Source organism: Galeopterus variegatus, unplaced genomic scaffold (genome assembly GCF_000696425.1).
Source record: "Galeopterus variegatus unplaced genomic scaffold, G_variegatus-3.0.2 Scaffold135, whole genome shotgun sequence".
Lineage (NCBI taxonomy): Eukaryota > Metazoa > Chordata > Mammalia > Dermoptera > Cynocephalidae > Galeopterus > Galeopterus variegatus.
Window position 1 is genome coordinate 190,462 of NW_007726246.1, and position 25,487 is coordinate 215,948.

At 38.8% G+C, this 25,487-nt stretch overlaps 1 protein-coding gene and 1 long non-coding RNA gene across 3 annotated transcripts in view; one reads left to right on the top strand and one right to left on the bottom strand.

Moving 5' to 3' along the window:
* The window catches only part of TMEM260 (transmembrane protein 260), a 64,423-nt gene extending 49,127 nt beyond the window's left edge, over positions 1-15,296 (top strand). The window contains exons 13-16 of one of the 2 annotated variants that reach the window (XM_008589207.1): positions 6,428-6,604; positions 8,432-8,485; positions 10,055-10,145; positions 13,979-15,296. In XM_008589207.1, coding sequence (XP_008587429.1) covers positions 6,428-6,604; positions 8,432-8,485; positions 10,055-10,145; positions 13,979-14,233 — 577 coding nt within the window. In that variant the 3' untranslated portion in view covers positions 14,234-15,296. The remainder of the gene's footprint in view (positions 1-6,427; positions 6,605-8,431; positions 8,486-10,054; positions 10,146-13,978) is intronic. The other variant, XM_008589214.1, reaches the window with a different exon arrangement.
* A 643-nt stretch (positions 15,297-15,939) lies between these two features.
* LOC103604621 lies at positions 15,940-20,445 on the bottom strand. The gene is made up of 2 exons (XR_551731.1): positions 17,982-20,445; positions 15,940-17,471 (listed from the first exon to the last, which is right to left on the bottom strand). It is a non-coding gene; the product is annotated as an uncharacterized LOC103604621 (long non-coding RNA).
* Positions 20,446-25,487: the final 5,042 nt, after the last annotated feature.

The following is a 25,487-nucleotide window of genomic DNA, read 5'->3' on the forward strand; positions in this document are numbered from 1 at the left end:
GATAAACTTTTAGATTACATTAATTTTTTTTTTTTCCTTTTTGTCTTTTTTCGTGTCCGGCAACGGATCGCAACCCTCAGTGTCGCGCCCGTACCGGACCGGGACCGGCAACGGGATCGCAAACCTCGGTGCTGCGCCCGCACCTCGCTCAGCCAGTGAGCGGGAACCGGTCTGTATGTGGGATCCGAACCCTCGGCGGGAGCGCCACCGCACTCCCAAGCGGCGCACTGTAGCGGTGCGCCACTGGGCCGGCCCTAGATTACATTAACTTTTAAGTCATTTATTTATACACACACATACACATACTGTATTTTACGTAGTTGGGATAATATCTCATTTTCTGTCCAATTTTTTTCACCTAACATCACATCATGAGCATTTCTCCATGTAACCAATAAAATGTCTTTACTGCCATCATTTTTTGGCTACATAGTATTCTCATAAAATGTACATTAATTCAACAGATATTCTATTTTTGGGAAATTTTTGTCATTTCTAGACTTTTGCTGTCGTAATATAACATGGTGATGAATACTCTGGCCTATAAAGTTTTGCTAGTATTTTTGACTAATAAGGGTCTCAGGGTAAATATTGATTATTAGTGTCAGTTTTTAAATTAAAGTTTTTAATTTAAAAAGTAATATGTGTTTATTACAGAATAAGAAATTATTTTTTAAAAACTAGAAAAAAATAGGGTCCTGTCAGTCAGAAACAACAAGTAGGAGAGTACTTCAAAAAGTTCATATTATGTTTCAATTGTATTTTAACCACAAACTTTTTAAAGTACCCGCATATATCAGAAATGCATACTTCACAAATGAAAGCATAATGTAAAATAGAATCCTGAGGGTTTTTTTGTTCAATATTATAAAACCACTTTCTTATGTTTTTACAAACTCTTTGTAAATAGTTTTAGTAGATATGTGTACATAATTTAATAATAGTAGGTAAATAGAACTAGTAGTATGTGTTTAATATGGTACCTAATTTTGGGGCTGGCCCGGTGGCGCACTGCTACAGTGCGCCGCTTGGGAGCGCGGCGGCGCTCCCGCCGAGGGTTCGGATCCCACATACAGACCAGCTGCTCACTGGCTGAGCGAGGTGTGGGCGCAACACCGAGGGTTGCGATCCCGTTGCCGGTCCCGGTCCGGTACGGGCGCAACACTGAGGGTTGCTATCCGTTGCCGGTCACGAAAAAAGACAAAAAGGAAAAAAAAATATATGGTACCTAATTTTTAACTATGATTAAATTATGAGTGACAATAAATGCCTTTGTATATGTAGTTTTTTTGTGGAAAGGGTAGAATTTTAAATTATTAGGATATGGGGCTGGCCAGTTTGCTCAGCTGGTTAGAGTTGGTGTTATAACACCAAGATCAAGGGTTCAGATCCCTGTATTGACGAGCCGTAAAAAGAAAAAAAAAATTATTAATACAGATTCTCAGAAGTGAAATTTCTAAGTCAGAGGTCATAAGTAATTTAAAAGCACTAATAGAGATTTTTTTCCTGCCCAAAGTATTGGACCGTTATCACATGAAAGCTCTCTAAATGGGTACTTTTGAAAGAAAGGAAGCTAATATTTATTGAGCACCTATTATTTTATTTTTAATATGCTGTAAAATTTACTTTTTCTTAAAACTGGTATACAATTCTATGAATTTTAACACATGTATACATTTGTGTAACCACCACAACAATCAGGACACAGAACAGTTCATGACCCCCAAAACTCCCTTGTGCTGCTCCTATGTAGTCACACTGTCCCCTCAGCCCTAACTCTGGCAACCATGGATCTATTCTTCATTGCTGTAGTTTTACCTTTTCCAGAATGTCATAGAAATGGAATCATAAAGTATGTAACCTTTTGATATTGTCATATTTCATTCAGCATAATGCCTTCAAGATCCAGCCAAGTTGTTGTATGCATCAGTAGTTGATTCTTTTTGTTGTTGAGTGGTATTCCATTGTATGGATTTTTCATTCACCTGTTGAAGGACACTTGGGTTGTATCCAGTTTGGGGCACTTATAAATAGAGCTGCTATAAAAATTCATGTATAGGATTGTGTGTGAATATGTTTTTCTACCTCGGATTGGAATTGAGTTGCTTGTTTTCTTACTGTTGAGTTTTGAAAGATTTTTTTATATAATCTAGATACAAATCCTTTGTCAAATAGATGATTTGTAAATATTTTCTCCCTGTTTGTAGCTTGCCTTTTTATTCTCTAACATGTATCTTTTGCAGAGCAAAAGTTTTTATCTCAGTGAAATCCAGTTTTTTCTTTTATGGATCATATTTTTGGAGTCATATCTACAACTCTGCCTAATGCCAGGTCACAAAGATTCTCTCATGGTTTCTTCTAAGAATTGTATAGTTTGGGTTTTGGTTTTGTCTTATTTTTGCATATAGATGTCAAATTGTCCCACACCATTTGTTGAAAAGATTATCCTCTTTTCACTGAATTGCATTTGTACCTATTTCTATATCTACAAAAAATCCTCCTGGGATTGAAAAACAAGAAAAAGAAAAAAGAAAATCCAATGCCCAGACTACTCCTGAGACCTAAAAAATAAATAAATAAATAAATAAATAAATAAATAAATAAATAAAATCCTTCTGGGGTTTTTGATTGGTTTTAATTTGATTAGTATTTTCCTGGTATATCTTTTTTTCATCGTTTTGCCTTTAAACAATCTATATTATATTTAAAATAGGTGTCTCATAGACAGCATGTATTTGGGTCTTGTTTTATTATCCCAAATACCTGTCTTTTAATTGGTATATTTAGACCATTTGCATTTAATGTAAATATTGATATGCTTAGATGTATGTATACCATTTTATTATTTGCTTTCTATTTGTTTGCTGTTTTTCATTTTGTTTCCCCTTTCTTGCCTTCTTTTGGATTATTTGATTTTTTTTTTTTTAGTATTCTATTTTAAATTTTTTATTGAGATTTTTACTGTATCTCTTGGTGAAGTTTGTTTTTTAACTGGTTGCTCTTCAGATTATAGTATACATACATAAATTTTTACAGTCTAGGATTAATATTTTACTACTTTAAGTGGAATATAGAAACCTTACTGCAATATAAGTTCCTTTAATATCCACACTTCTGATTGTTGTCATATATATCAGATATGTGATAATTTTTGTATTCAGTTGTCATACATACATTAAAGAGTTTAAGAGAAAAGAAATAGTCTACAGTATTTATCCAGATATTTACCAGATCTGTTGTTCTTCCTTCAATTCTGCTATTCCAAGTTTCCCTTTTGTATTATTTCTTTTGCTTCTGAGGATATTCCGTAAGCATTTTTTTAGAGTAGGACTGTTAGCAGTGAATTCTCTTAGTTTTCTTTGTCTGAAAATGTCTTTATTTCACCTTCATTTTTGAAGGATATTTGTGGATATAGGATTCTGGCTTGATAATTTTTTTCCCCCCTTGGCTCTTTAAAAATGTTATTTTATATCCTTTTGACCTGCATCGTTTCTGATGAGAAACCCACAGTCATTCAAGTCATTGTTCCCTTAGGTGAAATGTGTTGTTTTTCTCTGGCTGATTTCAAACATTTTATTTGTCTTTAGTTTTCAGCAGTATGGCTATGATGTTTCTGGGCATGGATTTATTTGATTTTATCCTGTTTGGGGTTCACTGAGTTTCCCGAATATGTAAAATTATGTCTTTCACAAAATTTGTGAACTTTCCAGACATTTTTTAAAAAATATTTTTTCAGGCTGGCCTGGTGGCGCACTGCTACAGTGCGCCGCTTGGGAGCGCGGTGGCGCTCCCGCCGAGGGTTCGGATCCCACATACAGACCGGTTCCCGCTCACTGGCTGAGCGAGGTGTGGGCGCAGCACCGAGGGTTGCGATCCCGATGCCGGTCCCGGTCCGGTCCAGGTGCGACACTGAGGGTTGCGATCCGTTGCCAGACACGAAAAAAGACAAAAAGGAAAAAATATATATATATTTTTTCATGTTTTACATTCTTTCTCTCCTCCTTCTGAGACTCCAGTGACACAAATTTAGACCTTTTTGTACTGTCCCACAGGTGCCTGAGACATCGTATATTTTTTTCAATCTTTTTCTCTTTTTATTTAAATTGTATAATTTTTCTTGGCCTATCTTCAAGTTCCCTGACATACTCTCTCTCCAAATTTATATTAAGCCCATCTAGTGAGTTTTTAATTTCAATCATTGTATTTTTTAGGTCTGTAATTTCCATTTGGTTTCTCTTTACATCTTTTATTTCTTTGTTGCAATTATCTATCTTTTTATTCAAGAGTATTTGCCCTTAATTCTTGGTACATGGTTATGTGTAATAGCTGTTTAAAAGTCTTTGACAATTCCAGCATCTGTGTCATCTTGGAATTGACATCTATTGATTGTCTTTTCCCTTGTGAGTTGAGATTTTTCTCAATCTTCATATGCTGATTAATTTTAGATTGTATCCTGGACATTTTGAATATTTAGGTCTTATTTAAATTCTAAGGAGAATGTTGATTTTTGTTTGTTTAGCAGACCATTGGCCAGGTTAATCTCAGGCTACAAGTTCTGGCCTGTGTTCTGGGAACTGTAGTTCAATTGCCAGTTCTGTTTTCAAAGGATTTGCAGTGCTGTGTGGATCAAGTCCCATGTGTCCTATGTAGTACCCAGTCTGGGACCTGCGGGTGGTCTACCCTGTGGTTAGTTTCACAAACCCTGTTTAGGGTCAGATTTGTGTATGCTTTAAGCTCAGGGATAAGCCAGGAGTTCATACACAACTTTATGGGATTACTCTCTTGATCTGTTTCCTTTCTGTGGTCACCCCAGTGCTTTTCAGATCCCTGGGACTGTCCTTCCTGGTTCTCTGGCCAGAAATCTGGGATTTTAACTTCTCTTTTCTGCCATGTACTTCATTTGAATGTGTCTGCATCTGGAGCCAAGCTTCAGGAGGGCAGAGAGAGACAGAAAGCAATGGGGACTTGCCCCATGCTCTTAGAACCACATCTCCTCTGGTTAGGAGGATTCCTCTTCCTCAGAGTTTTGGGCACCTGCGCAGCTGCTACTGCCATCACTGTGCTGCTGTGACAGTATTGCCTGGCGCCTGGGGAAGGAGTGAAGGGAGAGAGATTCAGGGGATTTCCTCCACTCTCTCCAAACCTTAGGAGTTTCCTTTTCCACTCCTTGGGTTAGAGAAAAAGGGCTTCTCTTAGAGCTCTTTTTGTCCTTATTTGGTACATACTTCTGAGTTCTGAGCTTCCTTTGAGTCCAGGCCAGGCAATACTGGAAGGGGAAGAATGGTAAACTCACCGCTGATTTGGTGGAACTTTGAATTCTTCTCTCTTCCCCCAACTTCTTTCTAACATTTACTTTCCGGAGTCCTCAGATAGCTGCCCCGTCATCCCATCCAGGAGTTATAGTTGTGGGCAGTGGGAGAGACAGGGTAGACGTGCTCACTCCATCTTCCCCAGAGCCAGAGCTCTGTTATGTTTTAAGACTGTACTTTATATCAGATATCTCATCTAATTTTAAATAGCTTATACCTGTTTCACAAATAAGGAGACTAGACAAAGGTAGTTAAGGACTTTTCCCAAAATCATTGAAGTAGTAAGTGGTGGGAAAAAATCTAAAACCTAAGCCAGAAGTTGTTTCAAAGTTCATGAAGTTTTTTACTTTCAAGTAACTTCCCCCAATTTGCTCCTTATTTTTCCTACTTAGGCATATTAAGGCATAAACCACAAATTGGAATAGAACAAACAATTATTCAATTATCATTTTTTCTGAATCAAGCTTGTTTAAGCTATTTCTATTACTAATTTTTTACAGAATTTGAAGCTCCTAATAGTTATTCTAATCTAAAAATTTTATGCAGCAAATATGTGTTGTATGTGAATTATCGTGCTGTGTGGGATTCAGAGTTAATTCAGGGATAGAAAGCCTATCCTCAGGAGGCTTCTGGGCTACTCAGAGAAATTTAAAAATGCAAATAATAAGTGCAATACAATAATGACAAGAAATAAAAAATAAAGTGTAATGGGAATTTGTGGACGGAAAGACTACTTGCAAGTAGGGACACAGGATTTATATGTCTACCTGTAAAATAAAAAGAAGTATCAAAGAAAACATATGTTTACATGTGAGGCAATACCACAACAGTTTTCCTTATAACAGTGCTTGTCTCCAAATGATTTCTCATAATTATGGATGGGCAGATTTTTTCATTTGTCTGTTTGCTTTCCCCCAAGTTCTAAAAACAGCTTTTTTACACTAAGATAAATTTTAAACAGTCTATTTGGGAAAGATTTAAATAAACCAAAATGTTCGAAAATGGTTTATTGATAACCAAGGTTTAAGGAGCCAAAAATGATCTTTCATGAGTTGTACTTATTTAATATTTAGAACTTTAAGTTAAAAATAGATCATATATTTTTCTGTTTTCAATAGAAAAGAAACATTTGTTTGCATAGGAATTCATGAAGGTGACTCAACCTGGAAGAAGAACTATTCACTTTGGCCATGGGGGTCTTGTGACAAATTAGTTCCTTCAGAGATTGTATTTAATCCTGAGGAATGGATTAAACTTACAAGAAATATCTATAACTGGACTGAAGAATATGGAAGGTATGAATAGCAGTTGTATTTTTCAGTAGAAGATGGCAGTTTTATGTGCCTAAAAAGAGTAGTACATTTTGAGATGCTTGATTTTTTTAAATTGTTAATACTGTTATTTGCTGCCCACAAAGTATCATAAAACATACAGAAAGAGAAAATGTCTTTCTTGTGCTCCTGTTTACAGAACAGTGGGGTGACAGGGGAAATGGAGGCTGTGGTTGAATGGCATGTTAGTCCGTTTTTGTGTTGCTAATAACAGAATACCTGAGACTGGGTAATTTATATAAAAAACGGTTTATTAGGCTCATGATTCTGGGACAGCTGCATCTGGTGCTGGCCTCAGGCTTCTACTCATGGTGGAGAGTATCAGGCATCTGGCAGGTACAAGATCACATGGTAAGGGAAGCCAGAGAGAGAGGTGGGGGGAGGTGCCAGGCTCCTTTTAACAACCAGCTCTCAAGGGAACTAACGGCAAAAACTCACTACCCCCTTCCCTGCCCCATCCCCCCCACAGGGAGGGCATTACTCTATTCATGAGGGATTTGCCCTCCATGACTCAAATAGTTTCCAACACTGCCACACTGGGGATCAGACTTCAACATGAGCTTTGGGGAAACTATCCAGTGGGTACCACAATAGTCAGATGCATGGCATCTTCTGCTTCCAGGTCTTTTAATGTTATGTTGTCCACCATCCCATATCTCATTACCCTAAAAGTGGAAGAAAGTCATTAATTGCAGCCGAGCTTTAGAAGGCACTCTGTTGTCCATGATAGTTTCCACATGCATGAACTAGTGATATTTTTCTTTCTTCAAGAATGACATATAACTTCTCTGTAGGGAAAACTGGTATTTGAGTTACTGTTTTTTTTCATATTGTCTGGCATCAACCTGGTTATTTTGGGGGATGGGCATTATTAGTCCTCTTTTAAGCATTTCTACACAGAATTTACTGTGTCCCATATGGAAAATGAGTCACCATCTGAAGAATGTAAAACCTACTGCTTAACTTCTTTTTTTTGGCAGCTGGCCAGTACAGGGATCCCAACCCTTGACCTTGGTGTTATCAGTACCATGCTCGAACCAAGCGAGCTAACCAGCCAGCCCCCTATTGTTTATAATTCAAGAAATACAGGCAAGATCATATGAAAAAATGCTGTACAGGTTTTTTGAGTCAATATGAGTGAAGAGACCACATTGTTATATAACAGCCAGAGATGGATAATTAGGCCAAAATCAAAGCACTCTGTGACCATTGTAAGGAAAAGTTAGAAAATAACATTGTTGAGACAGCTCATGACCAGTACATGTACATAACATCACTCATTATGTCTATTCTGTCAAAATAGATATATAATAAGAGAAATTTGAATTAAGAAAAAGAAAAATCAGCAAAGAGTTTGTCCATCGTTCTTTGAGCAGCTTCCGCAACGATTTACCAAAGCCAGGAGTCCCCTCTCTTTGGGTGTATCTCCTTGCTTCATGGCTCTTTGAGCTGTGATCATGGAGTGGCCTACGCCTCACTTCTGCCCCACTGCCATCCAGCAGTTCTTAGGAACAGCTGACTCCCCAAATGCCTCCAGCCTCCTCCTATTAATCCTTATGTTTGCTCCTAGGAGGCACTGGGGCTCATTATGCAGATTAAGAACACATTCACCAGAACCCAAAATTCCTTAAAATTGAACTTTTTTAGAATAAGTTTATTAGTTTGGTCACTGTCAGTATTTTAAGATCCAGCCTATCTTAATGGCTTTGTAAGATTATAAAACAGGCATTGAATGTCCATAGCAATAAATGTAGCTGATGGAAAGATATTACTGTTTTCTTGTAACTACAGGTTTGATCCATCTTCTTGGGAATCTGTGGCCAATGAAGAGATGTGGCAAGCAAGGTGAATAATCTACATTTTGTGTTTTTACTATGGCAGAGAAGTAGCCTATGGCATTGTTCACATTTTGGGAATAGGGTGAATGGTGATAATAAAAATAACACAATGAGAAATTAGTTTGAGGCATTATACTAATCATTATACATGAATAATCTCATTTTATCCCCACAATAACCTATGAAGGAGTTATTATTGTCCCCATTTTATAAAAGAACAAATTGGATATAGAGAGGTTACTTGTCCACAGCCACATAGTTACTAGTGATGGAGTATAAAGTTCACATCTGTCTGACAATGGAACACTTAACTCCTATGCTTTCCTGCCTCAACTAAACCAAAATGAATGTAATCGATTGAGTAGAAGTTGATGATTACAACCCTGCCTCCATTTTTAAAGTGCCAATTAATTATTTAAGCACTTGTTTAATACTTACCAGACGCCAGGCACTGTACTAGGCACTGAAGCTACACATGTGAATACAACACAGTTCCTATCCTCACGGAGCCCACAGTCTAATGGAACAGACAGACATGTTAAAAGAGATTCGAATATTAATGTGATAGATCCCGTACTTCCCTGTGCAGAAAGAGAGGTCATACTGTCCTGTATGAAAGGTTTCAGAGTAATACTACTGCTTCTCTTGGTTACTGTCATTATTTTAAAATAATCAAAATAGCTGATGCTGGCAAACCTTGGCCTAAATATTAATGTAGAAGTCCTAAGTAATACACACAGGAGTACCTTATACAGATGGAGTGCTTCCTTCAGCAAAAATGTATTGATGTCTAGTCTGTGCCAGGGTCTGTGCGCTGAAAACTGAGTTATGGTAAAAAGGCGTTATGTAAGCTTAAAGAGGTTTTTAAAGAATTGTCAAGAACACAGCTCCAAAATAATGATTACAAAAATAGATGTACTGTAGTTTATACAATAGTGCTTTTGAAAAACTCAGAAAATGTCATATTTCAACTTACCAGTCTAGTTATAGGAACAAATAACTTGCGTTGAAGAACTGATCAAAGATATAGCGTATGTTTGCACAATTCTTCACTGTGATTGAATGTGGGAAACCTGGGAAGAAATCACATGAAAGAAGAAAGCAGGTCATTATTCAGGCGGGTATTGATTTAACTGGTATGCTGAATACAAACTGGATGAGTTCACATGGTCAAATAGTGCAGCCACCTTGGAAGAACTGGTAACACATGTCCTGAGCCACCACGATGGGTGCTTTCAGGAAAGTGCTGGCAAGACCAGCAAGTCTCCCCTTCCTGGCTGCTGTTGCATAACAATAATGTACATCTGGAGGACGAACGATGTATAACAGTGATAATGAACATAAGCTTTTTTTCTAAGAGATTTGATAATCAGTGTGAATGCAATGTCTTGGTGGGCGGTAGCGGGAAGGAGAAGTTGGTGTTGGTTCAGAGTAAACTTCCATGAATATGAGAGAACTTAAAACAATATAATAAAGAGTTTTGTACATTCCTTATCAATGGAAAAGTCCAGAAGATTTAGCCCCAAATGTGAAATTAACAATGAGATTTTAATGAAGGTTTCCACCCCACCCCCAGGATGAAAACTCCGTTCTTCATCTTTAACTTGGCAGAAACTGCTAATATGCCTTCAAATGTGAAAGCTCAACTCTACACTCATGCATATAACGTATGTTACACTTTTTATAAAACAGAGAGATAGATTTGGTGGGAGGGTGGTGGTGTTTGGGATGGAGAGAGGGTGTTTCACATTAGTTTTTATTCTTTTGTTTCCAGCTTCGTTTGAGCATTATAAAGCAGCATATAGGGATAAATACTTAATTGTGTCACAATGCCTAAAGTAAATGGATGTGGTAAACAGAATAGGCTCTGCCTCCCCTCTACCCCAAGATGTCTATGTCCTAATTTCCAGAACCTATGAATATGTTACCTTTTATGAGAAAGGGGACTTTGCAGGTGTGATTAAGGGTCTTGCGATGGGAAATTATCCTGGATTATCCAGGTGGGCCCAATGTAATCACAAGGTCTGTATAAGAGGGAGGCAGGAGGCTCAGAGTCAGAGAAAGAGATGTGATGCAGAAGCAGAGGTCGGGGGAGAGAGAAACTAGAATATGCTGCACTGCAGTGCTCGAAGATGGAGGAAGGGGCCACGAGTTAAGTAGTGCAGGCAGCCTCTGGAATTTGGAAAGGGTAAGGAAGCAGATTCTCCTGTAGAGCCTCCGGAAGGAACACAATCCTGCTGATTATACAACACAATCCTGCTGATTATTCTCATCTCCAGAAGTGAAAGATAATAAATTTATCTCGTTTTAAGCCACTATGTTTGGGGTAGTTTTTTGCAGCAGCTAAAAAACTAATATAGTGGCTTAATAAAAAATTTCTGATAGATTACTCTCTATGCAAAAGTCATGTCCCTGGTTATAGTTGACATGTTAGGGCCATGGCTGGTTGAGATTTCACGAGTGAAGATAAAGGGTCATAGAGAGAAGCTCTGTCTTCCAGCTGTTGGCCCCAGGGGCCAAATGAGCCTTCAGAAAACATAGCCACACTAAGGCTTATGCACAAATGGGTCCTCTGATGGAAAATGGGAACACAGATGAGAGGCTTGCTCTAGCACTATTTTAACAAGTCTCTGCTCTTCAGTGAATGATAGCACTGGACTCTTCAGACACCTGCAGAGAAGGTCTTGTAGCCTGCGCTATAGGAAACAAATATCCTGGCAAGGACCAACAAAAACAGAGCCTAGGACCTATTGTATGAGCAACTGAGGTATTCTGCTCCACTCAGCCAGGGCATGGTAGTAAGTCAAAATAGCATGGTGTCCAGTCAGTATGACTAATTCTACTCCTAAATTTTAGTCATTGGTTTGTTGTTTATTTATTTATTCACTCACAGAGCATTTATTGAGCACTGCTAAATTATTGTGTTGGGAACAACCAAGCCTTGTCTCTGCTATCAACAGGGTTGCAGGCTAGAGAGGGAGACAGAAGATCCAGTCCTCACTCACAGTTTGGTCTTGTAAATGCTATGAGAAGCATGCAGAGGTGATACAGGAACAGAGAGAGCTGGACATGAGTGAGCTGGGGGTAAGTGGTGAGGGAGGAGGTATCACCGAGTGTCACCTTGAAAGATCAGAAGAAGCTAGGCAGACAGATGGTGGGGCAGGACACAAGAGAGGGAGGGGAGGGCAGTCCATAAGGAGGAAACTGCAGGGGCAAAAGCAGAGCCCTCCTACACGCCCCACTAAAGCAAGGGCGGTCTAAAACGTCTGGCGGTCGGGTTTAGGCCCACTCTGCCAAAATTGTCGACTGTGAGTCAGTTAACTTTTCCAGGTCTTGATTTTTTTTCTTAAAAGAAAAAAAAAAAAGGAATATGGGCTTTAAACTTTTAAAGATTCTCTCTCATATACTGGTCATATCATATCCTGTTCATCTGTAATATTCTGTATTCTGTGAAAACAAGCAGTATTTAGTTGGGAGAAATCAGACTCACTAGTATTTCATATTCTTATCAGTGACCTCTTCTGTGGTCAGTTGTTAGGCCACTACTGAAGCTGATTTGTGAATTTATTATCTCTTTAGGCCAGCAAGCTTTATTCCTTTCAGTGAATGCAGACTATCAGTATTTCTTTCACATATGTCTTCAGATGTGTGACAGTGTGTGCAAGACACATGAGGTCAATTACTTGATGGATCAACACAAATCCACCGCCAGTACTAGTTTTTCAAGAATATTCTTGTTAGGTGTAAAGGATGTTTTTGTTATTATTTATATTATCCCACTCAATAGCTTATACAGAATAGTAAGTTCAGGTGTAGTGGGGGGACAGAAAATATCCAACTCCTTAGGAATAAATTGAATACATTGAAGATGTCCCAAATTAATAGAATAGTCTGCCAAGACTAATGTCACTATAACACACCCATAGAAGAGGAAATGTAATTCCACATAATAAGAAATAATGGGCTTCTTAGGATACAGCTTAATAGGTCATCCAAAATAAGTTGATGATACATCAGTAACAAAGGGTTCTAGAAGAAGGAGTGTGGTTGTTCAGATGCCTGAGGACTACAGCAGGCAGGTCATGAGTGAGCCTCTCATTCTCTCAAGCAGTTGGGGAAGTGCTCCTTGTAGTGCTGGCGTCTGATTTAAACTCCAAAACCTTAGTAGGATTTTGAACAGTCAGCATCCTGAGCACGCATTTTGTGTTGGGCAGCTTGCTGCACACTTTACATGCACCCCTCATCAGAGGGAGCCCAGGAAGAGAAGCAGCCAGTAGAGAAAAAAAGGTGGTAAGGAAAGGTAGAGAAACTTAGAATATTTTACCATGAGAATAAAAGGGGAGGAGGCCGACTTGACAGCTTTGATGTATATGAAAGTGCATGATGACACTTTCCTATTTTGTAAGATGAAGAGAACTAAGGGGAAGGTCACTTTAAAAGGCAGCTTGAAAACTGAGTGTTGCTAAGTATCCAAAGATGTATCAAACATGGATTGTTCAAGAGGATACTTTTTAAAATAGATGGGCATTTGTCTGCTCTGGAGTAAGGAGAAGGGGTAACAGATAATATAATTGGGTCCCTTTCAAAGAAACTATGTCATGAATACAGTTCTAATTCAAAAAGCACTTGTCCCTGGAGAAAGCATTAGTGCTTGTTCTGTGCTCTCAGAGAGTCTACCGGCAAACTCTTAGGAATCCACTCAAAATTTACAATCCCCAGGAAGGCTGTAAAATTCCCACATAAGCAAATATAATATTCCATTTTGCAGATTTGTGTCCGCTTTTTTGTTTATTTGCTAAATTTTGACATGTTTCCTCTGGAAAACTCAGTATCAAACATTTTAACTCTATCCAATTAATCCTATCTCTAATGTTGAAAAACAAAATTCTGAATTCCTGTGGGCAAAGTTTTAACTATCAAAATTGTAAATTATAGTATACTGTGAAGATTTTTAAATATATCACTTTAAGGATGTCTCTTAAAGTCTATTATACCCAGCCTACTAGATGATGGATTTTTTTGGATTGTTTTGTTGTTATTACTGTTTGTAGAGAGAAATTTATGTAAATAATGTGAAACAAAATTTAAATTCCTTCAAGTTCTTTTTCCATGCAGTCTTCTAAAGAAAACTATTTTTTTTCTCCAATAGCTAAATTTAGAGTTTCAACCTTTCTGCCTTTTGAGTAAATGGCTTTCCATGAATTAGAACTAAATCCCTTTCCCAGAACATCTTTCTGGAGGAAGAGCATTTTGTCCTGACACAATGTGTCTTAGGTTACCTCTGCTACATCCAAAAACCTCAGAAGCAGTTTTGCCTCCTGCCACTGTAATAATTACAGTAACATCCTTGCATTTTCTGCATGGCCTAACAACGATTAGATTTTTGCTGTAGGCTGCTTGGATTTTTTTTTTCTCGTGTTATTAATTCCTCTGTGTTTTCTCTTTATGAAAAAAAGTCAAGGGACAACACTGAAATACCAATGTTTTTGCTGTTTTCCAGCTCTATAAGGAGATAGTCTATTTACAAAAGGAACACCCAGTGAATTGGCACAAGAACTATGCCATCGCCTGTGAGCGAATGCTGCGTCTTCGGGAAAGAGATGCAAACCCTGAAGTCCTGTTATCCGAAACCATCAGACATTTTCGTCTCTACACTCAGAAAGCACGGAATGATCCACAGCTGACTGATATTTTGGTTGCTCTAAAGCACCTAAGAAAAGAACTACAAAGTCTGAGAAATATGAAAAATGTCTGAGACAGCAAAATGTGAAAAACTTGCTTGTCATTCAGCTTCCAAAATTCTGAAGTCCAAAAGTTTTTCCTCTAAGAAACTGTATAAAAAACTGGAAACTAAGTCACCTTCCAGCTATAAGTAACATGGTACAGCAGTACTGTTTAATGGGGTGTTTAGTGACTGAGATGTGCTATTTATGCAAAATTCTGTTTATCTCATTTTAACAAATTAGCATTTCAGTGAGAAGTTTTCATAAAGTCCTACTTCCACAGTCTTTCACCAAATGGACTGTGCTTATTAGATTCTAGAAGAGAACGGACTTTATTTTCATATACCTAATGTATCAACCATGAAGCTTTTAAGGACCATGCTTACTGAGATAAATTTTAAAGTTTTTTTTTTTGTTTTTTGTTTTCTGGTGGCTGGTTGGTGATATGGGGATTCAAACTCTTGGCTTTGGTGTTATAACACCATATTCTAACCAACTGAACTAACTGGCTGACAGAATTTTAAAGGTTAAATTCTTAAAATGTTAATAACAAAGGCATTTTCTTTTTTCCAAAAGTGAAATAGTTTTTAAAAGAATAAATCTTATTATGCTCCAAGTTAGAATACATTTTTTAAAAAGTAACTATAGTTGTTACATAATCTCACACTCAAGCTAAACACCGAGTGATACTTTTAAAAGTTTGGGTTTTATTGTCTTGTATAGTTCTCCAAAATCACTAAAAAGAAAAGTTAATTTGATGTTGCTTATTTCAGTTGCAGAAACTGATTGGCAAGTAAAAAGGATTTTGTATTTGCTTACTTAATTTTATATTTGTTTTACTTCTATTTGGATTCATAGATCTAGGCCCAATAATTAGTAGGCTCCTGCTGCCAAAATGCAGAAAAAAGGAAAGAAAAAGGCGGGGATTGGGTAGATGGGGAAGTGGTTCAATAAATTCATTTCTGTTACAAGCATCTTTTATACATATTACTAAAGAGAACATAGTAAGAAATGCAAATAATAGTTCTTTATTTTATTATGACAGCTAATTAATAGCAACCTGTTTTAATGAATAAAGTCACTCAGAGTCCTTCAGCACTTCCTAAGTAGAGGCTAGAATCTGTAGGGATTCTTTTTCCCCCGATTGTATAGCTCCTAGACTCCAAGCACTGTATAGGCCCCTGTATAGAAATGCTCACTAATGAAGAGGGAGGGCTAGAAGCTTGTCTGCATTCAAAGATCACTGGTGAGTCATTCAGCAAGAAAAGGCCCCTTACCAGGAATAGTCACAGTTCCGTGGCATTGTACTAGCAAAAGGGTCTGATCAAAGGTCTCCTGTGGAGCTTGCATGGTTTCCTTTCATACTACGACCATAATTAAAACCACTAATTCTCTTTTAAAATGCTGCAGGATGCCATGTAGGCATCTGTCTGGAGTGTCCTTTGTGATGTCATAAGCTGTTAAGGACCAGTGCCGAGGGCTTTTGAGCGAAATGCCAGTCATGAAGGTGCTTCAAGACAAGGGTGCCTCTAAAAGCTTGACAGGGCCTTGACTGCACAATTCGAGCTGAATTTGCCCCTTGTCAGCTGCCAGTAAATAAATCTCAAAGGGGGAAAAGCTGAAGTTTCATTACCTGATCCATGGGGCTTTGTTGGTTTTGGCATCACACAGGGGAAGCTCTTGCCCCTCCATTCTCTGGATTTGAAGATGTCCATTGGAGCCTGCAGTGCCTGGACAGGGTTCAGAGCGGAACCTTTTGAAGAGTGTCAATAGTTGTAACAGTTCAGCTGTTAGGAAGACAAATAAATGGAGGAGCTCATTAATCCGCTTTTGGCTCTCAGTGCCTTTTGCCCTTTTATCACAGCCTTATTAGGCTCCTACTCATCTTGAACTAGAAAAAAATGAATTGAAGTTGTTGAGTACTAATTGGCAAAGACTTTTAATCATGGGCCAAGAACTTTTACTGACTTGAAAGTAACTTCTCCACAGGGAAGAACCAAAAACCTGGTTTACCTTAAAACAAAAACCTGTTGGAGTTCAGTGTGGTGTAAAAATTTAAGGAAGCATTGATAAGTTGTCTAAGTTTATCCATTTGAAGGAAATTATGTAAGATTATGATTTTCACTTTTCTTTTAAAAAGTACAATACAATTTAAATGTTCCTTACAAATTCATTGTCTTTACTGGTTCCTAGAAGAGATTTCATGCATATATGAGATGATCATGTTTTTTTCCTGAACATCTATACATATATATATGAGTATCCATCTGAGTATCTACATACACAGGTGCTGATTGAGGAAACCTATTAAAAGTAAGATTTCTCATTAATAGCCTTAGAATGGCAAATGAAGGCCTCTTTTGAGAATATCTGCTTTTTAAATTTGTGTCTATACTATGGAGCTCCGTATATTCTTTGTGTATTAATCATCATCAAGTAGCACATAGATTTTTGTGGATTTGTGCACCAATGGCATTGGGCCATTCTCTCTGAGAAAGTAATGATCTGATGGCCCGAAGTAGATAGGATCATAATTATTTAAATTTCTAAAACCTACTGATAAATGAATAAATAGTACACTGAGCTGAGATTTAGGGATGCTGGGCTTTATTCCCTGGTCAACTACTTTGAAGAAACCTTTCCTTTCTATCTCATGAGGTTAAATTGCCTTCTTTTTTTCTCTTACTTTGGCTAGTGCACAAACACCAAAAAATCTGATAAAAGGGGTTTCCTTTAGTCTAACCCCCTAACATTGAAGAGAATGTGGAGGAGGTGACTTCTCATGCAGGATTTGGCTCTCCTAGCAGTGTCCCAAGAGTGCCATGGATTGGCAGGGTGACAGGAACCCTGCAAGTCCAACTTCTGCTTGGACTTCAGCCTGAGGAACAAGTGGAAGCCAGCAAAACTGTCTGCCTCTCCACATGCTGCAGTGCCCTGCCACCCTGGCACCAAGGCTGGCATATGCTGGAGGGCAAGTGGGGAAGGAATTGTGGCTTCCATGCTATCTAACAAACCAACTCTGCTCAGCCCCTCTCCCTCCCTGTTCCCACTGATGCGAGAATGCTTGGTTCTTGGTTTTGACTTTTCGTTTTCCTTTGTTTTTTTAAAGGACCCATATTTATTTTTAAATGCTTTTGTTCTGTTACTGAAAATGTAGCCAAAATAGAAGGGAATCAAATACTAGTGTACTATTTTAAAAGCTTTGAAGGGAAATTGTGAAAAGTTATTTCTTCTCATACTCTTAGTATTTTCTGATGATAGAACTGTGATGTTTAGGGCCGCCCCGGTGGCGCACTGGATAGTGCGCCGCTTGGGAAGCGCGGCGGTGCTCCCGCCCGAGGGTTCGGATCCCACATACAGACCGGTTCCCGCTCACTGGCTGAGCGAGGCGCGGGGCCAACACCGAGGGTTGCAATCCCGTTGCCGGTCCCCGGTCCGGCACGGGGGCAACACTGAGGGTTGCGATCCGTTGCCAGACACGGAAAAAAAGACAAAAAGACAAAAAAAAAAAAAAAGAACTGTGATGTTTAGGGCCGCCCCGGTGGCGCACTGGATAGTGCGCCGCTTGGGAAGCGCGGCGGGGCTCCCGCCCGAGGGTTCGGATCCCACATACAGACCGGTTCCCGCTCACTGGCTGAGCGAGGCGCGGGGCCAACACCGAGGGTTGCAATCCCGTTGCCGGTCCCCGGTCCGGCACGGGGGCAACACTGAGGGTTGCGATCCGTTGCCAGACACGGAAAAAAAGACAAAAAGACAAAAAAAAAAAAAAAGAACTGTGATGTTTAGCCTTTGTGATATTAAATAAAGCTCATTTTGAGTGTTAGGGTTATTTTTATGATACTCTGCTGATATCTTTAAGTCATCGGGCTAGGATATGAAAAAAGAAAAATAGCTTTTTAAATTTATATTTTAAAAGTTAAACATTGTGAGTTCCTCAGTATTCCTTAGAATTTAAAAATGCTAATGACTTTAATATTCAGAAGAAAAATTTTAATACCTAAGGTTGAAAGAAAAGGAATCCTGCTATAGCAAATTATTTTAATCTGTTTTACTTCTGGTGTATTTCATAAATGCACCAACATAGGTTATTACTTAAAATTCGGTTCTTCTAACTAAGAAAAATAATTCCAGCCCAGTAAGAGACTCACACTGCTTTGTGCATCCTCAGATTTTGTTGCGGATGTAAAACCATTCTAAAGCTATACCCACCAACAAATAAGTCATGTTTCCAGGGATTCTGGGAACATCTAAAGGCCAAGATCTTGGCACAGCATTATGCAGCAAACAAGGAGCTAAAGCTTTAGAAGTGATCATATTCAATGAAGATGTCATTGTCAGTATCCTCTAAAGGTCTGTTTGATTTGGATCAGCATGGATGGTATTTATAAAAAGCCCCAGGAATAGTACAGGGTGCTTACCTAGATATAGGAAAGTAAACTTACAGGAATATACATTGAAAAGGGTTTTTTCAGGAAAAAAAATTCTGATTGCTCTTCAACAGTGTAACACATTTGATGGAAATTGTATGTATTGGAAAGATTAGCTCAGGTCAGATTGGAAAAATGAAGAAAAGGCAGTGATGGTGGGAAGGACAGGTAGAGGTTTCAAAACTGGAAATGTGAAGCCAACAGTTATTGACCTGTAAGTGGAGTTCTTTGGCTCTTTTCTGCAGATCCAAATTGTTATGGGTGCAGCTTAATTTTCAGTAACACAGATATTGTGATGATATTACAAAAGTTGAGTTGATAAGGTTGATAAGTTGATAAGTCAAGTACACAAAAGCAATTAATTGGGCCATACTCCTATCCCAGTGGTCCAGCTTCACAGAGCAACAGGTCGTCTCAAGTCTTTTTGTATGGTTGCCATTAGAGGAGGATAATGCTGTTAAGGTATAATAAAAGATAAGTAGAAATAAGCCAAATCTAAGATTTAACCCTTTCATAAATTTAATTTAGAATTTTTTATAGTTCATGAAGAAATGGAATTGAAAGATAAAATGAATATTTCCATGAACTTTTTGAAATACCCAAATGGAGATTATGTCGTGTTTTTTTAAAAAACAAACAAACCATAATCATCTCCTATTTAGACATGTTATCTGAAAGGGGATTATTTTGTAATGTAACCTGTTCAAGATATTTGAGATTTCTCTGAGCTAAATGTTTGAACTATTGGAAATATCTTTAATACCTGTGGTTATTGCTCACATGCAAAAGTGTGTGTGATTAAAAAACAAAAAAAACAGTTTTCTCTTCCCTAGATTATGGTGTTATGGAACCTAAATGAATCACCTGGTACCCTCGATTCTTGAGTATCATCTAAGACACAAGAATTCCCTATGAAACCCTGGCATGCCAAAACTTGAATTCAAACTGCAATAGTGGGTCCACGGAGGATTTTGAGGAGACGGTAAAAGATTCAAGGACTAGAATCTTCTTATAGTGTCTTCCCTTAAAATAGGTTTTGGAAATGGAAAGACAACATTACACAATCGTTATATTATTAATGGTGCTTTTAAAAGTAAATATAAAAAACCAAGGGGCTCTTTTAAATTATTTTAGCAAAAGCTACAGAAACTTTAAAGGGGGTTTTTTATGAATAGAAGATGATCTGTTTATCAAAAAATGAGGGTTCCTTTGATTGAAGAGTTAAAAACCAGTCTAGCAGATGAAGTGAAGTTTCAAAAAAAGCTTGCTTTTAGAAGAATGAAACACCAAGGATTCAATTAAGCAGATCTTAAAACAAGTAAGTTCACTGATGGAGAATACTTGTACTCAGTGGTTGTTCTTATTTAGCATGTCATAATTTTTCACTAAAATTATAACATACCCATTCAATATGTGGACTAACATCTACACAGTTAAGTTTTTCTTTTGATGATCAGAACTTTAACCATTAACCTATTCGGTCACCTGTATTCACCTGGAGGCAGTTCCTCAATGTGCAGGATTGTGCCTGTTTAGAGAGATTGTCAAACTGTGGGTCATGACTTCAATGTGGTGGGAATTGACCTGCTTTTTATTAATGAAATAGAATAAAAATATAATGCATCTGAGGTGACAAGGGTAAGTATATTTCATGAGACCTTCAGTTTCATTTTTTATGTGTGTAGACATGCCCCTATGTGTTTAAAACATATACACATACATAGTATGTTATACACATATAAATCTATAAATGTATGTGCTGGGTCACAATATAAAATGTAATTCTTATTGTGGGTAACATTAAAAAGCAAATTTGAAAGGCACTGGCTTAGGAGAACTTAATACCAAGAGGGTTAGTAAGGGATCATCTAGTATAACTGCCACAACTAACCTAGTTTAATAAGTGAAGAAACTGAGGCCTGTACTAATTAAGTGACTTGATTAATGTCACAGCTAGATAGTGGTAGAACTGGGACCAGATTGAGCTTCTTGGCTCAATCTGGTATATTTTCCCCACTTTTATCACAGTTAAATGAAAGCAGCTACATTCCACCATCAACTCTCTGGCACATTAAAGTTGTAAAATAATGCAACCGTATTAAAATTATAACAAACTTTTCCAGAACTAAATAGTGTGTGAAATCAAGTACTGTTTTGGAGGAAATTGTTTAAAAGACATACTCCGAACTTTCTCCCCTTCCTCCAATCCTCTGGAATGTAATTTTTTGTTTTTCTTTTTTCCTTTTAGACAAGGCCAGTTGAATCCCTGGCTTTTGACTGAGAATTTCCCTACCCATTCTGGACTTAGGAATATATACTCAAATGAAAGGGTTTTAGTGTCATAAGAAAAAAAGTTATTTTGAAATCCAGGAACTTATTAGCATAAATTACATTCTAGCTGAATCAGCTGCTAGAAGTTTCATTTGAAAAATGTTGCACTGCGGGCCGGCCCGGTGGCGCACTGCTACAGTGCGCCGTTTGGCAGTGCGGTGGCGCTCCCGCCGAGGGTTCGGATCCCACGTACAGACCGGGTCCCGCTCACTGGCTGAGCGAGGTGCGGGAGCAACACCAAGGGTTGCGATCCCGTTGCCGGTCCCGGTCCGGTACGAGCGCGACACTGAGGGTTGCGATCCGTTGCCGGACACGAAAAAAGACAAAAAAAGGGAAAAAAAAAAAAAAATGTTGCACTGCTTCTTCCCCCTCCTAAGCAGAGTTCAAGCACAACCATATTTCTATGTTTTGCAGAAGGAAATATGTCCCAACTCCACTGGAATGTTCATTGAGTTGCGAATTAGACTTTGGCTCCCAGAAACTGAGACCACCTAGAGCTAGTGCTCGTGATTGTTCTGTTTGGTTCAACCACTTTTATTTAAAATGTTAAGTTCCCAGAAGGCAGAGATCTCTTTGAAGACCTAAGTGTCTAGTTCTAAATTATGAATCTTACTGATTCTCTGTGCATGTGATAACTATTTCTTCCAAATTTGGCTCAAGTCATATGTAAGATTTGTAAAAATATATACTAATGATAACAACTATTATGACAGCTAATCTTGGAGACATTTGTTTTCCATTGAATTGCTTCAGTGATTTGAAATCACCTAAATTCCCTTCATTTACTCTCAGAATTGAAAGTAATTTGGCCCTTCATCTTTGGGAGGCAAACACTTCGGTGCCTCTCATGAAACAAAGCCACTTTCTGACGTAAGCACGCAAGCCGTCCTGCATGCACTTTCTGCATTTGATAAAGATGACATGTTTTACAGGGTTAGCACTTAATAGGAAAATACTTTTCCTCTTGTTCCCTTGTGAACAAATTCTCCATTTAGAATCTAAACCTGTTGAATACTGTGAGCTAATTTGTACCAAGTAAATGTGTGAGCCTATACCAAAGTCAAACAAAAACTAGAACTGTTTTAAACCAATCCCATGAGATCTCATAATTGTATTAACATTGTCATATGAAAGATGAGATCTGCTTGAAGTTTTGGTAATACAGAGCTTCTATTTTCCTTTTTCATTATAGAGCACCTGGATTAAATAAACACCTTAACAAACACCTTCATCTTACCATTTTTTTTTTTTCCTTTTTGTCTTTTTTCGTGTCCGGCAATGGATCACGACCCTCAGTGTCGCGCTCGCACTGGACCGGGACCGGCAACGGGATCACAACCCTTGGTGCTGCGCCCGCACCTCGCTCAGCCAGTGAGCGGGAACCGGTCTGTATGTGGGATCCGAACCCTCGGCGGGAGCGCCGCCACACTCCCAAGTGGCGCATTGTAGCAGTGCGCCACCGGGCCAGCCCTTCATCTTACCATTTAATGCTCCCACAGCCATGTGCTATCTCCTGTAGGAAGTTGCTATGACCTCACAGGGAGAGGGGACCACTCTGGTTCATACTGCCTACATGAAGAAGCACATGCAAGGATGTGTGCTTGCTGTGTTCATTTTGCCCCTAAAAGGTTAAAGAGCAGAAACTTAATCCTTACCAACTCTTTCATTCACATTCCCAGGATGCAGGCTGTTCCAGAAAGCACAGGCCTTTCCCAGATGACACTAGAAGCATTGTAGTATAGTAGTTAGAGCTAGACTCCCAGCTCGGCCACTTACTACCTTTGTCACTTGGAGTAAGTTTTTAAAATTCCATGTGCCTTAATTATCTTTTCTGTAGAATGGAGATATAATAGACTTACCTCATGGAGGGGCTGTGAGGATGAAATGGGTTGCTATTTATAACAGTGCCTGGTGCCTGCTCATAGTGGAGGCTGTTTTCATTAATATGTCAATAAAAAACGGTTCTTATCTGCTTTATACTACTTAGTAAAATAAATCTTAAAATCCCTCTGGTGCTTTGCTTCTCTCTTGTATTTTTCAAAAAGTCCTCACTAAATATGCATCTGGAAAATTTAAATAATTCAATTTAAATTACGATGATAATTATAAGTATTGTGTTATTTAAATTATATGGATAACTGTCAATGCTAACAGAGTAATGAAAAAGCACTGAGCAGATGAAAAAATGAAATCAGTCCCATCAGTAAGGGAAATACGTCTCAATCTGCACACACGCATGGGTAAAAACCATGTGTTCATTTCATGTGACCCATTACCATGACTGGCCTTACCTCTTTCTAATGGCTTCCCCAAACCATGGCCCATCTGGAAGGAGGATTACTCTTTGCCTCCTCTTTCCAAGCTTAGATTTTGCCATCCATACATTTCTTCTTATTCTACCTTCCCCCAAATAGTGTAGATTCCACTGGTCCTGGGACCTCCCCCAAACCAGTCTCCTCCCAGTGCGGCTTGTCCAGGCACTTAAAGAATTGGCTTGGGGTAGAAAGTTTGGAGTCCTGAGCACAGGGCCAGTGCTAGACTTTCAAAACCATCCTGAGAGACGGGGTCATGGATTTCTGAGTGGGGTGGGGATGAGTGCCTGTGAGTATGTTTTGTTAGCGAATACTCCATTCATTCACTTATTTTTTCATTCATTTGATCAATAAATATTTTTTAAGCTTCTACAGTGTGCCAGGCCTGAGTACTAGGTTTTCAGAAGGCAACGAGACAGACAAGGGTCCTGTCCCTTTTGGAGCTTCCATTCTAAAGGGAGAAAGCCAAAACAAGTCTTAAAATCTGCCCAAGGATCCTTTTTTCACCACCACTGAGTTTTACCCAACCCAGGAAATCAAACCTACTTCCTCATAGTTAATAATGCTGCTTGAGGAGTGTTTACCACCACACCCTCAACACAAATTCACAGGTTTCCCACCTAAGATGTCTGCATCTCATTCTTTGGTTATCCGGAGCCCTGCTGAATCCACAAATGGCGGCACCGGACCACGAAATGGTCATTTTGCCACACTTTTGTTTTGGTGCATCTGCTCCCCAACCCTTCCCCATACCAACATCCATAATACTCTGCTTTCCCTCGCTAACCCTTATCTTTCTGCTGATCTCAATAGCACAGGATTTTTAAAAAAACACTAGTAATTTCTACCTATAGCAAAGAAATATTCCCACTTCTCCCACTGCCACCCAAGGTAACAGAGAAAGGAGGGGGCAGGTAAGAGAAACATGTCACCTGCCCTTAAGCTTGGTGCCTAATTCTCTTTAGAGCCACCAACTCAAGTTCCTAGAGGGGTGCAGATTTCATTCAGGCCCTCAGCACATGCCCGTGCTTAGCTGCCAGCTTGGAAAGCAGCCCCTGCTTCCACAAAGCAATGAGAAGAGGTCATTGCTTCTGTAGTAGTTTTCTTGCCCAAAATGTATAATCTCAATTTACTCATGCAAAATTGAGAGACAGTCTAAAAAATACTCGACCAGTACTCTTCCAATGTGTCAAGATCATGAAAGACAAGGAAAGACAGAGTGTCACATATTTAAGGAGAATAAAGAGACATGACAGCTAAGTGCATTGTTGGATCCTGGGTTAGATCCTAGAAAAGAAAAAGTATTAGAAGAAACACTGGTGAAAGCCAAATTAAAGTCCGTAGTGTAGTTAACAGTATTGTACTAATGTGAGTTGCTTGGTTTTGATAATTATACTATGGTATGTAGGATATTAAATTAGGGGAAGTTGGGTGTAGGGTAGATAGAAACTTTCTGAACTATTTCTACAACCTTTCCAAAATTTCACAATTATTTCAAAATAAAAGGTTTTTAAAAAAATTTTAAAGGCAAAGCACTTCTTTAACCCCTTACCCCCTTACTCCTTGTTATTCTTTGTTGACTGCTTTAGGCCTCAAGATGTACAATAGTGGTCTTTATTACTTGGATACACCAGTGATCGAAGACACAAGATCCTTAAGGCCAAAGGCCACAGGCCTGCCATTAGCCCAGCCCTTAGCGTAGGTGGCCAACATTGGCCCTGGGCCTGATCCCCCTCCTAGTGGCTGTCCAGTGGGACCTGTGTGAGGACTGGACACCCCCAGGGAACTTAGGGCTCTGTTTTTAGCACCTTGGGATGCTCAGGAGAGGCCCGTGGGGTTAAATTCCCCTCAAAGCCACTGGGCTCCCACCCAGATTGAAGACAGCAGGATCTAGTTTGGATTATTCCCCTGGTTTGGGTTTCTCTCTTCAGGCAGCCACTATGGGAGAAGAGGGAATGGAGGCGAAGCCCCCTTAATACCCTAATTCTTTCAAAAGATGATTCAGGTTTTTGTAGCTTCATTAGCATTTGCAGATAAAAATACATTTTAAGTGGCATTATGCTAAGTAATTATTCTTATAGGATGTGAAATTAAACACATTTTACTCTGCATGAAATTATTCCTGCCACGTACTGAGTTTGGTGACAGCTTGAAGAGTTTGGACCGTGGGATGCAAGAAGGGGAGAAGCAATCTGTGTATTAAAAAAGAAAAATCC